At 35.7% G+C, this 17421-nt stretch overlaps 1 protein-coding gene across 42 annotated transcripts in view; it reads left to right on the top strand.

The window, feature by feature from the left end:
- The window catches only part of LOC101801420 (target of Nesh-SH3), a 154056-nt gene that overhangs the window by 48265 nt on the left and 88370 nt on the right, over nt 1-17421 (top strand). For all 42 annotated transcript variants that reach the window (XM_072023550.1, XM_072023541.1, XM_072023509.1 and 39 more), the window contains exons 6-10: nt 2259-2320; nt 7091-7142; nt 8268-8330; nt 8811-8906; nt 12744-12821. In XM_072023550.1, the coding sequence (XP_071879651.1) occupies nt 2259-2320; nt 7091-7142; nt 8268-8330; nt 8811-8906; nt 12744-12821 (351 nt within the window). The remainder of the gene's footprint in view (nt 1-2258; nt 2321-7090; nt 7143-8267; nt 8331-8810; nt 8907-12743; nt 12822-17421) is intronic.

Below are 17421 nucleotides of genomic sequence, written 5' to 3'. Positions count from 1 at the left end.
GCAGGCAAGTTGACATCACATTAACCATGGAAAAACCACATGGTTCAAAGGATCGCTGCGGTCAATAGAGGAATTATGCTGCAGCAAAGTCTTCCGCCTTTTAAAGAAAGGAAGAGAGGAGGTCTGTGACCTTGAGATAGACTTAACAGACGTTGTCTAATCTGATTTATTTTCCTCAGACATTTACATTAAAATAGTTCTGAACATAATGTTTATCAGATGTTGCAAACTCTTACACTCAGTATTTCTAGCTTGACTTGAGACACGAGGAGTGGGATTTCTCATAAGAGAGACTTACTGATTTGAGATTTCCAGCTGAAATTGTATTTAGTACTGTTTCAAGTTGCAGGCAAGTTACGCAGCTCAGTATACTGAGGATAAGGGAGGGAAGCCATAGGTCGGTTTGTAACTCTGCAAAAGCCCTCATACTTTACAGTAGATAACTTTGCTGACCTTCAGAATAAATTAGAAAGCTATAACTTTGAAGTACCTGCCCAGTGCCTATAGTCATTTCAGCAGTACAGAATAATGCCATCATTATACCATGAGCTTAAAGTAGAGAATGGTGGTAGTCTTTTCCCGTATCTGTGTCAAGAAAATAAACTCTACTTGACTGCCCTAAAGAAGGCTTGCTAAATAACTGCTTTTCCAGCATTTAAAAGCAATTTATTGAGCTAGTCCCAAAACAGATTTGAGCATTTGAGAGAATAAGAGTGAATAGTGGTTAGAGTTTAATACTGTGTTCAAGACTATGATTGAAATATGTCCACTGGCATCACAAAATTTGATTTTTATGTATAATATATTTCTAAATGATATTTTTACGGACACCACATGTTTTGAACATTCTTGAGTTATGGAGACAGATTTAGTTGGGTTGAAAGACGTGTTCTTCTAAGAGTTCCTAAAGTTTTTAGATAGAATTTTTTTTCTAGAAAGTAGACTTGTGCATTCAGTGGGTAGTTCTGCAGCAACTAAAAAATGGAGGGCTTGCAATTAATCTGTATGTCTACACTCTGGTCTGCTGATACAGGTACTAACTAGTCTGTTACATATTTGAGGTACCTGATTTCAACAAATACTAATTTCTCATCAGAAAGTTGGCAGCACATTTCAGATTCAAGTCTTTCATACTAGTGCATAGTAGGTAGATGGAAAAATTTTGAGCAGCAAATAGAGTGAACATTTTTTCTTTATTATCATTTGTCTAGGTAGCAGTTTATCAATCAGACAAAATAGCCACTTTTTTTCTCTGTATTATTTAGACTGTCTTGCAGCCACCCAATGTCTTTTCATGTATTAAGGTACATCTCCTTCACGATAAATTTTCTTTCCTCACTAAACAGTATATAAATGACTATAAGCCACAGTTACGGATTCACGTTCCTGTATTTGTTGAATCAGCCCAAATTTTTATTATACATTAAACACTTTGGTAGGATTTGGGAGGAGAATCTGTTTTTAATTCATGATTTGAGGAAAACATAAAAAGCATGGCAAATGTTCAATATTTATTTAACCAAAATTTACCAAAAGAGATGAAAGTAGATTATTTCTGACCATCTTAACATAATTTTCTCATGAAATCATTTTGAAATGTTTGTGAGCTTTCCCTTGTCTTCAGGCCAATAGTAGGTCTTGTTCCTGAGAAATGTCAAGCACTTTCAAAGATTTTCCATGATAGTGTGTCAACTGAAATGTTTTTTGATTGATATTTCTCTGTAGTTGATTTTTTTTTTTTTTCTGGCGCTTTTTTGCTCTGGAAATTTTGGCTGGAATTGTGAAGCAATATGATGATATTAACCTTGATTTGTGCTTTTTGTCCTGTTGACTCAAAGGGAGCAGGACAGTGCAAAGGTGGAATATATTGACAAATTTTGCAGTATTGAAGTATTCATATTTAAGAATATGAAGAACATAAGAGATGGGGAAAGGGACTGTTTCTCCTCTGTATCTACAGCTCCATCGCAAGAAGCTTCTAATCTATTAGAAGTTATTTCAGCCTTCTTGCCCCTGTGGTAGAGCAAAAACATTGCCTTCCTGTCAAAATGTGAAATGCAGGCTTTGCACTTGAATTAATTTTAAAAAAAATCTGGAAAAACAGGACTGAACAAAATTGTTACATGCTATGTTTTTGTACATCATAATTAAGTCTTGTTAATTTCTTAGCTGTTGAAAAAGTAGAATAAACTTTACTTGCTTTGCTTGGAGAAAACAAAAGTAATTGTGTGTATTTATTTTTCTTTCTGTCAAATCAGGTAAAAAAGTAAACGGACATCTCCAGAATATGTACAAGTTGGTACCTAATACCCAAACACAGGTATGCAAAAATAGTCCTATTTTTTTAAACCAGATTAGTATTTTGTACAGTCAAATTTTTGCTTCTCTGTTAACGTGAGAAAGAAAATACGACCACAAATCGCCAATACCAAAAATCTGTAAATTTAAGACTAGATAACTATATGAAGAAGTGTTTAAATGTGTGAATTGATTAAATGATGGAGAATGATAGCTCTACTGATCAAACCTACTGATTCTGGTTTAGCAAAGATAAAGCTGATAGTTTCAGTATGTGGATTCTAAACACAAAAATTTGCTTATCCCTTTGTAGTAGTCAGGTTTGTTAGCTTGTGATATTTGTGGTGATTAGAGGATTTTCTGTAGTCAAGATTGCACTTCCATGGAATTCATTTTGTGATAAAGTAATGGTGTTATTTTAGAGAGAGATTTCATACATACTTGGGTCTTCTGTGATCTTTAGTCTACCCACTGAATTCACAAATATTTCTCATGTGAGGCAAGTGTTTACACAGACAGAGAAAGCTGAAAAGGGCAACGTAGTTTTCATATCAAGATAGGTAAGCAGTTCATTAAATATTTGCAGATCCTCATCTGGGTAGAATTTAACTATTTCATCAAACCATATGGAGATTTTTGTTTTAAAACAAAATAAGTGCTATTCATTTCCGTATTTTTTCTGATTTGGCACTTGCAATAACAGTTACCAAGCCAGCATGGATGGATTTTGTATATTCATAGATTCAGATATAAAGATACTTGTCCCTTTGAGAGGTGAAGCAGTAATCAAGGAATTTTAGACTGAACCTGTTAGTAAGCTAGTTTTAATATGGTGAAAAAAATGAAATTTTATTCAGAGCTCTTGAATATTACCTCTTCTTGTATGAGATTAAGTTGGCTTCTTCACATTTACTTTCCTAATTTTTTTTTTCAAAGGGCAGGGTTCAACAACTAATCCTCAGTTTTGTTTTCCTTATTTATGATTTTTTTTTAAGATAGCATCTATGGGGTGGACTAGGGAATAACTGCCCAAGGAAAGTTTTAGAAGTTGTTACTTCAGACGTTTTAAAAGGCTACTTCATGAGTGATTATTATAAAGGAAGAACTCGTTATTCATGATTCTTTTCTGTCTTTGATATTCTGGGTGTTTTGTTAGTAGGAGATTGTCATGTCCGTTTTTTCATTGTTCATTTGTAGTATTGAACAATATTGTAAACTGTCTGTAATTTTAAGACCTGGAAATCCTTCACGAATCAAACCACAGCCCATTACATATCGTTTCTTGTGGGAATAATTAGGTATTCATTTAGGATAGTAATACTTCAATTAGAGCTTTAAATACTGAATTAGAGTAGTATAATGCTTAGGTTGTTGGGGACATGATTGTGCCTCACATTTAAGAGAAAATATTTTATCTGTGGGTAATATGAAGCCAGTTGAATAGATATTCTAGAAGGTGCTCATCTCACTACATTGCTGATGAAGTCAACTTCACTGTTCTTTCCATTGGTCTCATAAACATTTTTAAAGCCACAGGTGACAGCCTAAGACCAGGTAATACATTCTGGCTACTGCTATGCAATCTATGTTCCTTTATTCCTGTGTGTCAGGACCCTAACCCTGTAAGGGCACTGCTGTGAAAGCAGGGATTCTATTTATGCAAGAGAAGTCCTGAGAAAGTGAGCTAAAACAATTTTCCAAATATTTGTACAGCTTAAGCATGAAAAGAGGACTTGAGCCAACATCAAGTCTTTTTAGTCAGCTTCACAGGGCTTAGCTCAAGAGTATTACTGCTTCATCACCCTCCATAGAAATATCATGAAAACATTCCACAGATTGTTTAAAAAAAAAAAAAAGAACCTCTTGCCACTCTCACTTCAGTGGTGCAAAAAGTCATAAAACTAAGGCTGGGAAGCTGATAGTGTCCAGCTCTTAAATTTATGTTATTACTTTAGTTTCCACAGTATTAGGTGGAGTATGTTTCATCAGTGCAAAGCCAAAAGAAGTTGTTTAGGCCAAGCTTTGTTTGTGCCTTGTTTTTTCTCCAAAGACACAACTAAATTGTATGAGCATGGTTCTAATTCTTCGCTGTAAGGAGACATTTTTAAGGGCTGTTTATTAAAGCAACATTACCGATCCATCTAGTCATTCTGCCCTTTCAATATCAGTCACATTTCAGCTTGTGTTTCTTTTGGCAGGTTCATCCACTAAGTTTGACTAATCTCCTGGGGCTATGTAAGCTACAACTAACAAGAGGGGGAAAAAAAGAAGACCTCTAGGGACAGTCATTGTTTTTCCCTTTATAAACAATGAGTGGTGGTAGGGTGGAGGGAATGCAGAGGCAATTTCTTTCGTCTTTTGTCTGAGTAGGTTCCTGTAGTTTCATAATCTCAGGCTAGAAGGTGGAGTCCGCCTTGAGATTTTCAATCGAAAAGCAGGGCTCTCAGCTTCTATCATTTGAAAACGTGTTCTTCCCAAGCTTACCCAAGCCATGTTGACTGTAATGCTTCCTTGGGGAGTCTCTTTTCAGTATATGCTAGTTATTTGTTGGCTACTTAAATATAAAAAATACAGAAAGAACGGGTATTCTAGAAGTAATGTGGCCATATAGCATTTGGTCAATGAACTGTAGTCCTTTATGCAATATGCAACAGGTATGCAGTCAGAAGTTAAGATACCTGATTGATAGTATAGCTTACAAAACTAATTTTCCTCTGAAATTAAGCAATACTTTTTGTCATCTTCCTGCATGGAGTTTCCACAATCACTTTAATAACTAATGTTCCTAATACCTATGTGCTTTGTATTCTGTGCCTAGAAAATACAGTTAACAGTGCTATTACTACAGATGATACGTTAATGTTTCTGAAATGTAGTCATAAATTTTACTAGGTACAGAAATACCTGTATTAGGTGCTTTTTAGAGACTAAGAGGACTGACAACATGGGGTTACATTTCAAGTGTAGCACTTGCGTACTGATGCACATAGACAGCATAAGTACAGCAGCCGCAGAACACAGATTTCATGCCAGAGATTTGTTCTGAAGTGATAAGCTAAATTCTGAATGTATTTTAATGCATGCTTAGTGTATTTAACTTTTTTGTTTTGCTGTCATTACAGTCATCCATTATTAGTCAATACAGTATGCTCTTGTCAATGAATGTAAGAGTATTTTATTAGTGTGAGGACTAATAATAATTATGATTACAAGTTCCACACTAGAGTTGTGTGAGTGGACTCTTAAGAGTTGTTTATTTGATTATAAGGGCTCCTGGTGAGAAATACAATTAAATAGACTGCTGCTTTGGATATATGCATTTTATCCCACTTGTTAGTTACATGAATAGCAGGGTTACTTCAAAAGCTGATCAGCTGAAACATTTTTTATATTTTTTTTTTTTTACTAAAAGGCAAAATAAAAAGGTAGGCTTATTAATAATAAAGGCAGAATAGTGATAGGAAAGGAACATAATTTCATATCCTTTGTCAATGGCAATGATTGACCATATTCATTCCAATACAAACTTGTTACTAGGTAACAGAAAATAATGGCTTTTGTAGAATAAGCTTTTCCATCCATTTTTCTGGAGAAAAAGCTATCTAATTTATTAAGATCTGTCTTCTTCCAGCTTCCTAGGCTTTTGGTTTGTTCCAACCAGTACTTTTTGAAGATGTAAATATTTAGAAGAGAGCAGAAATAGGTAGCCTTAAGTAAATAAATTCATCAAATGCTGAATTTTCATGCAAGCATTTTCACATGAAGTAGACCAGATATCATGAATTGCAAAATTAACTTTAACTGATGCTGACTTTAAGTGGTGTACATTTAACACAGAGAGATAGTTGTCTGAGTTATTTTCTTTCTTGTAACTCAGGTATAACTGAATAAATAAATAAATAAATAAATAAAAGCAAACCTCCACTTTTAATGTATTTAGCATTCTCCTACTGCTGACATGAGAGTTTTCCTTTTCCCCTCTCCTTACTATATTAAAGGCTTTCAGAAGTTGGTCTTACGAGACGTGTGGTAGGGAATACTGATTTATAATCATATAGAAAAGCTATTATCTTTATTTAAAAAATGTGAGGTTTGTTCATGTACTCCTTCTTTTCATGGTTACCAGAATTCTGGAAAAGATGCACACTTAGGCAAAAGCTAATCTGGGTAAAAGACAAACGAGCAGCAGAAGAGTGCTAGCGTTTAGCGTAACAATTCTGAGAAGAACACGGGTGGCTGGCCAATTAGTCTTTGGAACCACTTTCACTGAATTAAACAACTCTTCAGTTACTCGTACTTTATGCAGACTACGGACCCAAGCATGCTGATAGTTACAAATATACACTTGGTTCTGGAGTAGTTGGTGTTCAAAAAATACTCTTCCTAAGAATATAATTTTATCCTGTAACCACATTTGTAATTGCCTGTATGTCGGATGTTTTGTTTTAGTTAAATGACAGTTTTTCTTAGCTTTCTGGCTTACACTCTAGTGAGTGCTCAAGAGATTCTTAAAAGAAAAAAAGATTGGGGTTTCCTAAGCTGTCAAATACCGTGTTTTTATGAAGCAAAACATCTCAAACTGAAACAAAGGAGATTAAAATGCAATATTACTATGTTAACCCATGGGAACTGAAGCAATAGCGTAACCCTCAGTAACTGGGGCCAGAGCCATATCCAGCATTAGCTTGGGGCAGGCGCGGTTTTGGATTAGAGCCCTCTATTTTTGTTACTAAGAAAGTTCAGTTACTATGATGGCAGTTATCCCAAGACTTTTTTTTTTCCCTTCTTTCAGCTTACGCTACGAGATAATAAGAAGTTGGTCCCTGTCACAATAATCAAACAAGGTAACCTTCGATATATTTTTAAACTATTTCTTTTGTTCTGCAAGACTGATTTAAAATTAATAGGAGGGAAAAAAACTTCTGATGTGATGTGAATGCATGAAACTTTCCTTTTAGAATCGGTAGAACCTTAGAAACTATCATGTTCTTTAATTACAAATAATGCCAAGCTGTTACCCAGTTGTTAATAAAATGAGTTATTAATTCGCATTATAAGCAATGCCTTAGTTGATTTCCTGAATGGATACCAATCAATTTTGACTTCGGCTACTATCCATTTTTTCATGTTTCTACTGAATTGTCCAGGTGTCTTGGTCTTCCAGCTGTGCATGGCTCAATATTTCAGCTTGAAATGCAGTAGTATAGATGAGAATAACATTGCCAAACTTTTGATGTCTGCACTGTGGATGTCTTTAGCTCCACCACTGTCTTAACCTTCTGTTCCCTTCCCCAGTCAGTTGAGAGAGACAGCTACAACAGACTTAGATATATTGACCTTGAGAAGTACCTGTTTCTTACCAGTGACTGTAGTAGTGAGAGGTGGTATAGTAGTGTAAGCTTTGAAAATGAACTACTTGAAGACAGTGGTAGAAAATAAGGTGCAGATTAAAACTTGCTAACGGAAATTACGGTGTAAATAATTTTAAGTAACAAAATCAAGCAACTTGTCTTCTGAGGTATTTCACAGTTCGAGAAACAATGGAGGGTGGTGCAAAAGCAAATTAGAGTAATTACTGCTAAATTATGACTGCACTGACATTTACTTCACATCTGTTTTTTCCAGTACGTGTCTTTTCTAAAGACATACGAATGGTAGGGAAATGAGATGTGCCAGAGCTGGCCATTTACATGTATTAACACAAGCATAGAATGATATTTTTCACCAAGGATCTCAAACAGATATGCTAGGGGAAAGGAGAGATGCACAAGTAAGAGGTAATATAGAAGTAACACAATTTGCAGTTTCTTAAAATGAATGCAAACTTAGAAAGATTACGATGATGTCTTCATCTTTTAGTATTAAATTGAGGAAAGGCTTTCAGCATGCTGAGGCTTGTCTCAGTGGTGGCTTTGTTTACTGTTGCAGGCCTTTTCAAATGATTTTCTGATCTTGTTTTGTCTCCACAGTCATTCAAAATCGGACGCAGCCCAAAACTTCAGATAGTTCTTCTCTGCCTGGAGCAATATTAGGTGAGGAGATTTTTTGTTTCAATATTTCTTTCTCTATGGCTGAAAATTTGAACTGTGTAAATGCTTTCTGTTTTCCTGATCTTGATAGTTATTTCATTAAATGTGTCTTTTGCATGTAAATGTGGAACATATAGGGAATGTCTGTCATATACTGCTTAGAGTAGTGACCTCTGATAACCACATGTTCGGTGTTGTCCTCTTTGGCCCACTAGACAAAATGTCCCGGTATCTGTGGTATTACAGTACTCCAGGGCTGTATGCTTTGGTATTGAATTGTGTGCCATTCTGATGAATAGTGAAATGGTGTTAATACGGTGAGTGATTTAAAAAAAAAAAAAAAAATCAGTTAATTCAGTTCCCAGATATTCAGGCTAAACTCCCAGTGGTTCTGTAGTAGTTGGTCACATATTTCAGAGGGCAGACTATGTATTTATTGTTCAGCTCAACTGGAATTAACAGCTCACTCACCTTTTTGTGTAGTGCACCTTATTGTTCCGGGTCTCAATGAAACTCAGCAGAAACTCTTTCCTCCCCTGACAATAGATGACATACATCAAGCATCCAGGAAAAAACTGGGTAAGCAGAAATGAACTAAGCTCATATTTGTTTGTGAGAAGCATCTGTAGTACTGGGGGCTGTGAGATTGCATATGCAAGAGAAAAGCCCTTTTTTCCTGTTGTACCTTTAATTTTCTATTTGTTTAATTAATGGTTTCTTTGGAATTCCAAGAGTTTGTAGTAATACACTTATTTTAAAGCAAATGATCAGTTTGGGTTTTTTTAAAGTATTTCATGGTCATGCAAAAGAATATGTACTAGCTTTGATCCATAGAGAAAGGAAGGAAAAACACAACCATGTTTGTGGTATTTAGGGTTTTTGTTTTGTTTTACATTGTAACTTTTTTATATAGGTGTTATCTTTCAGTGTTTGTAAAAACGGGAGTTTGTGTCCACTTGTAAGACCAGATTTTCTGTGAATTTTATTTTATGAGTTCTGATTTGAGTAGATGTGAGTAATTGTTTCATGGAGAGATTCTTATTGATTACCTAAGGAACCTGCTTTGGCAGGGGGGTTGGACCCGATGATCTTTCGAGGTCCCTTCCAACCCCTTCAATTCTGTGATTCTGTGATCTGTAATTAAATCCATGAGAAAAGAGTAGCCACAAATTTCAATACAAATTTCATGCATATCTCATGAGTATTCCTGGAACTTGCTGGTTCCAACTCCATGTGAAAGAGATTTATTGAGGCTTTTGTTTAATTTCAGTAAATTAGCAAATCACCTGTGAATGGCACAATCATGGGAAATACAGCTGTATTTATAACCTTAAAAATGTCCCTGGTCCCTCTTTCCCAGATGGCTTGAGCAGAATTCTGGAACTGGTGATTTTTGGCTTGCCTAGGCCTAGTACTTCATCTGAACTCTTTACTATGTGAGATTTTTTTTTTTTTTTTTTTTAACTCTGTTGGTCCATTGCTGGCCTTGGCACATTCTCAGAGTGGTTTGCTTTGCAGTGAGAAGAGAGCACTGCTTCTTCCTGTTCAGGTGTTTTGTGCATGCAAGGGTAGAGCTACACAGCAGAGTAACGTTGGAACGTGTTTGAGTAAGGATATGTTTGAACTAAGGCTGACTTACTTGGACTTCAGCAAAGCTTTCAGTATTGTTTCTTGTAGTATCTCTCTGGACAAAATGTCCAGTATGCAAGTACATAATAGGATGGGTGAACAATTGGCCAACAGGCCGGGCTTAAAGGGCTTTAGCAAATGGGGTTACATCAGGCTGGCAGCCAGTCATTAGTGAGGTTCCACAGGGCTCCATTTTGGGGCCAGAGCTCTTCAGTGTTTTCATAAATGGCTTGATGCAGAGCTTGAAGGAATGATAAATAAGTTTGTGTACAGTAATAAATTGGGAGAAGCCATTGACTCTGTCAAGGGCAGAAAGGCCTTGCAGAGAGATCTTGACAAAGTAGAGGGCTGGGCACTGACTGCATGAAGTTTAATATGAGCAGGTGCTGGATTCTGCACCTAGGACAGAGTCGTTCTGAGTGTACGTACAAACTGGGAGACAAGAATCTGGAGGCAGCTCCACAGAAAGGGATCTGGGATTTCTAGTTAAGAGCAAGCCGAACATGACCCAACAGCGTGCCCTGGCAGCCAGGAGGACAAACCCTACCCTGGGGTGCCTCAGGCACTGCCGGTTGAGGGAAGGAACTGTCTCGCTCTGCTCTGCGCTGCCGTGGCCTCACCTTGAGCACTGTGTACAATTTTGGGTATATATCCACAATATGAGAAGAACATCAAACTATTACAAAGCATCCAAAGGAGGTCTACAGAGACAGTGAAGGGCCTAGAGGGGAAGATGCCTGAGGAGCAGCTGAGAACCCGTGGTTTGTTGAGCGCAGAGCAGAGCAGGCTGAGGGGAGGCCTCATGGCGGCCTGCAGCTCCATCATGAGGGGAGCGGAGGGGCAGGCGCTGAGCTCTGCTCTCTGGGGACAGTGACAGGACACCAGCCTGTATGTTAGGAAAAGGTTCTTCACTGTGGGGATGGTTGGAACAGGCTTCCAGGGAAGTGGTCACAATACTGAGCCTGTTGGAGTTGAAGAAGCATTTGGCCAACGCACACAGACACATGGTCTGATTTTTGGGTGTTCCTGGGTGGATCCAGGAGTTGGAATCAACGATCCTTGTCACTCCTATCCAACTTGGGATATTTTCTGATTCTGTGAAAAATTAGTATCTGAATTGACTAAGTATTTACGAACATTTGACAAACACTCCTAGCATCTTCTGTGACTACTGAAAATCGAAATGAAGCAGAAAAACTTAATTGCGGTATATATATTACAGAACATTATTATATTTCAGTCATGGTAATGTCATTTACCATATTGTTAACTTGATAACTAATATTTTCTTTGGAGATTAAGTATAGAAAAAAGGTGTTTGTCTTTGCTAGCTTGGTTTTAATTTAGTTATGGATTAAAGGTTTTAAGGTTTAGAAAGTTAAAGGTATGAGATGTGCAGGTAACAAACAAATGTACCATTTGAAGTCAGTAGACCATATTTTGACAAATCCATTTGTGACAACCCTCACTTCTAGTAAACTGTAATATAAACCGTCCAATATTGGTTTTGGACTAGGAGGTTTTATTGTTTTGGTTCTCTACTGCTAAAATTATGTCTTTCTGCGGGAAAACATTTTGCTTTCAAATAGGTTGTAAGGGTGCCCAGTAAAAATAGGAAAGTGACTATGAGCAAAAGATAAGGTAAAAGAGAAAGGTAACTTCAGTTGTTCAACTTTGTCGGTTGGCTGAGCGTAGAACTCGGACTTCTAAATTTAGATGCTCTAATGCGTCTAAAATAGCTGGTGTGATGCCAGTTTGGAGCCACTCTTTATGGCAGATTACACAATCATCTTTGTGAAAATAACTGGGGTAAACAAATGATGTTTTGTTTTGTTCCATTTACTATTTGTTCCTTACCAGAGAACATCAAGTGCATGGGTGTACACACAGGGGAATACCGGATTTCAAAGGATTGTAAAACAGGAAAGAATTATTGCTTGCAAATCAAAAATACCCCCAGAAATAATTTAAATTTGTAAAATAATTGACAAATAGACATATTGATCAAGTATAAATTTCCTTCACTCATACCTGAGAACAATTTCTACAGCAAAATGCAGTAAGGCTTATTTTGTGTATGAAGTTACGACTAAGTATGATTTCCTGACATATTGCAACTATTTTAATTTTATATTATTTAGAAAAGTCAAAATAACACATTTCAGAATAACATATTTTTTAATTCTCAAAATATTTTTTATTTACTTAATCAAAAATTTACTATTTTTTTAAAAAAAGAATAGTAGTCCAGAGGGGAAAAAAAAAACAAAAAACATAGTAAAGAATTTCTTCCTAACATCTGATATAAATCTCTTCTCTTTTACTTTAAGCCATTACTTCTTGTCCTTTCACTATACTCCCTGTTAAAGAATCCTGATTCAGCTTTCTTGTAGGACTCCTTTAGGTATTAGAAGATTGAAAATCGGTATTACGTTTTTGAATTTTGAAAGGGATTTTACTGTGAATGCTGAAATGCTAGACAAATGAAAAACACTGAAAACTATTTTGTATTGTGAAAGTAATGACTCATAAAACTTGCTGTAAATGTTATTTTCAAAGCATCCTTTTTTATGAATAAAACAATACCAAAAATTGCATGCATGTTCAACATCACTAGGCAGATGATTGTACTCATTGTGTGGTGGATGTTCATTGATTCCTAAAGCTCTTCAGCCATTCAAGCACATTGGTTTTATTTGGCAGACTGAAGTGGGACAGAAACAAATCTGTAGTGGAACAGAACAGCTGCAACTTTTTTATAACTCTCTACTATCTTTGTCCCTTTAGCTAAGAATGAAACCCATGTATGGCCTGCTGAATCCAAAACACCAGAAGTTCAAGAAATCTCCCCAGAGTCCCTTCCAGGTAATGAGAATTCTATTTTTAGAAACTCTGTTGAATATCTTTGCCAAAGATACAAACTTAAATTAAATTCATCTTTGTGTTGCTTAATGCAGTTGTTGTGTTACTAAACGTAGTAGGTGGAAGAAAGGAGCATAATGAAGCCTAATTAGTAGCTCTGAATGGTACCTAGAATTAGAATGTAGATAAAAATCTAAATATAATTTTGTAATAAAACTCTGGTTGTTAAGTTTGTAAAACAAAACAAAAACAAAACAAAACAAAAAACCTGTAATAATAATGAAATTAATTAGAATAGAATAATAATAGAAGCACGGAAGCATATCTTCGTGGGCTGATGGATATCTTGAAATTGTGAAAAATGGCAAAACAGAAGTCATCTTGTGATGCACCGTGATCTTCTGACTTTCAAGATAGAAAGAAAAAGAGGAATGCATGTGTGAGATTAAGATTGAACAGTCACAGTTCACAGACACTACAAAAAATATATATAGGAAATAAGAGATACAAGATGAAGTTATGCAGCAAAAACATGTAATGATCACTAACCATGTTTTAGATGAAGCAAGCCGTTGTTTTTAGTATCCAGAAAATGCTGATTTTTATTTTGCACCCTGTAGATAAATCTATTTGCCAAATTCTGCTTTTCACTATGCCTTCCTTTGGGCCAAACCTTTATGTGAATTGCTCTTTTCTGTTCATCCTAAGTATTAAAACAAAAATGTTCCTTCACAGGAATATTTTATCAAAGTAGGCTCTAAATTCTAGAAACTTAGCATATGTTTTAATAAGCAGCTCAACATTAATTGGAAATGTGTGGATAATTAAAAAAAAATGTGAAGAATATTTTTGTTTGTTTTACAATTTGAGGTCTCTTGTAGGCTTAAATTACAAACTTACTTTACAGAATAATTTACCTTGTTTATATAACTACAGAACAAGCAATTTACAAATATATTTTACGGAACTTCACAATTTTGTGAAAGTGAGAATTGACTGCATAAATTTATGTAATCACTTGTCCTGCAAGAAATCCTAGTCCTCAGGCTTGCATTCCAATCAAAATACACCATTTCTTGTGCTGGAATTTTCTGGTTAGTCAAGTTAACAGTGTGAAATCTGACACAGGGGTTGATACATCAGCCTGGGCGGAGAGAATCAGTCCATTCCATTTGCATTCCTTTGTGTTCTTTAATTAAGTACCTGCTATACAGTAACTAATCATAAACTTCGTCATCTCTAGACATAGTACAGAATAATATTTTTTTGAAGTTGGATAGTGTGTTTCATTATACGTGGTAGTAATTGACAACTACTCTCTTTTTAGTAGCAAATGATATGTAACTGTTTGCTACATCTAAACATATTCATATGGCTATCATACCATCAGTTATTTACTGAAATACTTGAAATCCTTTTCATCTTCTACTTCGTGCTTCCTCTGTGGTTTTGCTTCCATATCTCTTTTCCATTGGTGACCATTCCTTTTATTCGTAAGTTGCTGATCACAGTACCAATGTCTCATGTTAAAGAAGATTTTTCAGGTGTGTCACACTATTTACATTAGAGACTGTATTCATTGTGATTACAGTGTTTCAGTTTAAGGGGGGAAATGGCAGTAGCGGGAAATAGAAACGAGAGTGAGTCCCTTAAAAGAACACAGAAGTTATCTGAGTTTAATTTCTGTTTAGCTATTGAATAGGCAAAAATAACCTGAATAGTTATGCGTTTGAGACAGACTTGCACAAGCAACTGAAGTGAGAGTTCTGAGCACCAGCCTTTCACACGGGTTATATTTGAGAAACAGGGTAACATGTAGGCACAATTAATATAGCTTATCAATAAGATCTGTTTCATTATATTTCATTCAGACTTACCAGTTTGAAAATCATACTAGATTGACCTGCAGTAAGACAGTCATTACTTACTGTGAAAGGTTTAGGAACTGGCACCAGAAGTGGCAACAGAATACTCATTTAAAAAGAGCTGGGTGCTTTCTGTCATGCAAGAAGGGAAGAAAAGAACTTAGAGTATTTCAGCAAGCAGAATTATCTGAAAAGCTCCATGAGCTGGGCCGCTCTTATGTTCCGCTGGGTCTTTGCCAAAGGGTGTGTTTTGTGGTGTGGTGTTGGTCAGCAACTTTTTTTTGATGTATTTGTCAGCCAAGCATCCCACCATTTTCTTAATTTCAGGCCTCCCCTCCCTTGGCATACACTTCCATGGAAAGACTAGTTAGTAAGCTTTTTCATGCTTCGTTTTTGCCAGGCTTGTTACAATATTTTCCAGTTAAGAATAATATATTCTTAACAGAACAGCGTGAATTCATGCTTTCTTACTTTTATTTTTTTTCAGTCATGAAAATTCAGTTGAATCCAATGTGAGCATTTTATTAACTTCACAGGGAAATTGGAACTGACCAACAGTTACAAATAGCACATTTGTCTAGGACATGGAAGAACTACTTTGGAAAAAACGTAACAAACAAAACCCAAAACAGCAGGTTATTTATTTATGTAAAGAATTATACCAGAAATATATCAAAGCAGACTTGTCAAATAGAGAACAGACTTGAAGTAAAAACAACCACTTGTGAATCCAAGGTAGAGTTAATGCATAGTAGGGATAGGTAGGGATAATGCATGGTAACTCCTTTGTTGCCATATTTTCCAAGTTCTGTTCTTCCTGTCCTCCTTCTGGATCCTGAAGTCTTCCCCTTGTGCTCACATGGGATACTTGAAGAAGTGGAATTACTGCTTCCATCAGAATATGCAAATGCTGTCTGGGGAGGAAGAGAGGAAAATAAATGAGAGAGCTGAGAGAACTTAAAGAAAAATAAGAAATGCTGCCTAAATGAATGCTTGCTATGTTTCATGGTGTAAGAGTAAACTAGCTTATCATGCTTGTTATATTAATGATTTACTTTGCAGCTACCTCTGAACCAGCCCAGAAGAATATTAAACCTACTTTACCTCATACCCTGTAAAAGCCAGAGGCATTTCTGGGTGAATTCCTCTTTTTCTGTAATTTAACTTTTAAGGTCTAAAGTTTCTGCTTCATGTACCACTTTATATATTAAAAAAAAAAAAAAAAGTCATCTCTTGCTTCATATCAACCCTACACCATTCTGTGCAAAATAGAGGAGAGCCTGGTTTCTTTTATCCCAATTTTAGACACGGTTTCTCTTGTTCTTGCTCAGCTAACTTAGTGGCCAAGAGTCATGCTTCATATGAGTATAAACCAGCTAGCCTCTGAAAACAAACAAAAAAACAGACAGTGCATAATGAGGCCTAAATGTCTGCATTTGACTTTGTTTTCTCATGGTTACATTTCAACAGAAAAAAAAAAGTTAGCTTTTGAAGTACTTCTGTGAAATTCGGGTTTGTTTGTTGTTTCCATTATCTTTCTAGGTCTCTCACGGGTGAATTTTCTCCCACAACCTTCATAAAGATAAATTGCTTGAACTTCTTTGTACTGCTAAATCCCCTTTCCAGTGATGACAGTAACAGCACTGTTGACTTAGTAGAAGCTGAATTGGGTCCTGATAAGGCAGCATGTGTGGAGATTGAAGCTTTTATGGCACTACCCACCCCCCAAAAAAAAAAATAAAATGTGGTAGAATGTTTGTAACTTTAGTAGTAACTATCCAGCTATTTGCAAGCTAGAAACCAGTGCGTTTTCTTCAGAAAATGAAATAATAAACTTAGAAATACACTTGAGTAGTTCTTTCTTGAAGCATACTTAGTTGATCAGGGAAGAAGTATGGAGGTGAAAAAGGAAAATATCTCCTCTTTTACTCCATTTCAAAATGAAAGTGTTCTTTTATTAAGCTAAATGAAGACTAAAATTTTTTAAAGGCTAAAATTATGATGCCCACCAATATTAAAGATCTTCTATAAATACCAGTTTGTGCTAAATGCAGTGTAATTCACTCTGTGGAAGGAATTAGTGGTCTTACCCATTCAAGGCTGAGAACTTACCATCCTGTGTTCCATATTAGTACACTTTTTCATTTTATAATCACAGATTTCTGGTTTTGTGTCCTTCACGATTGATTAAATGCTACGGGCCCTCTGACAAGATGAAAAAAGTGATACATACCATAGTAAATAAATGTTATGTGAAACAGGAGGCATATAATTATGCACTAGTGTATTAAAATATGGCTAGCAGTTCAATTTAGGTACAACAAATTGCTGTTTAATTAGCTGCCCGTGGTTTACTCAGAAGATGTAGAAAAAATAATAAAAATCAAAAGCTGATTTTATTGTTATTACTGGCTAAATGGAAGAGCTAGGGTATTACAGGTGAATCTGTGTTCTTTTCCTGATAATTTTTGCATGAGCAGGATTAAAAAATAGCTGGGAATATATTTGTAAATACACTATCTGATGTAATAAGTCTATTACACTTAAAAGGTATGAACAAAACTTGAGAGACCATAGCAGTAGTGCTGTTTGAACTTACAATCTTAGCTTTGTTCTTTTTGACTAATATTTTCCTTTTGCTTATGTAAAATTGCAACAGAATAAATCCAATGCATATGGACTTCACATGATGAAGTTGAGCCACTGCAGAAATTATTCTAATCAGATAGCATAAAATA

Source organism: Anas platyrhynchos, chromosome 1 (genome assembly GCF_047663525.1).
Source record: "Anas platyrhynchos isolate ZD024472 breed Pekin duck chromosome 1, IASCAAS_PekinDuck_T2T, whole genome shotgun sequence".
Taxonomy (NCBI): domain Eukaryota; kingdom Metazoa; phylum Chordata; class Aves; order Anseriformes; family Anatidae; genus Anas; species Anas platyrhynchos.
Note: the sequence above shows the minus strand (reverse complement) of the source record. Positions and strands in the feature narration are given on the sequence as shown.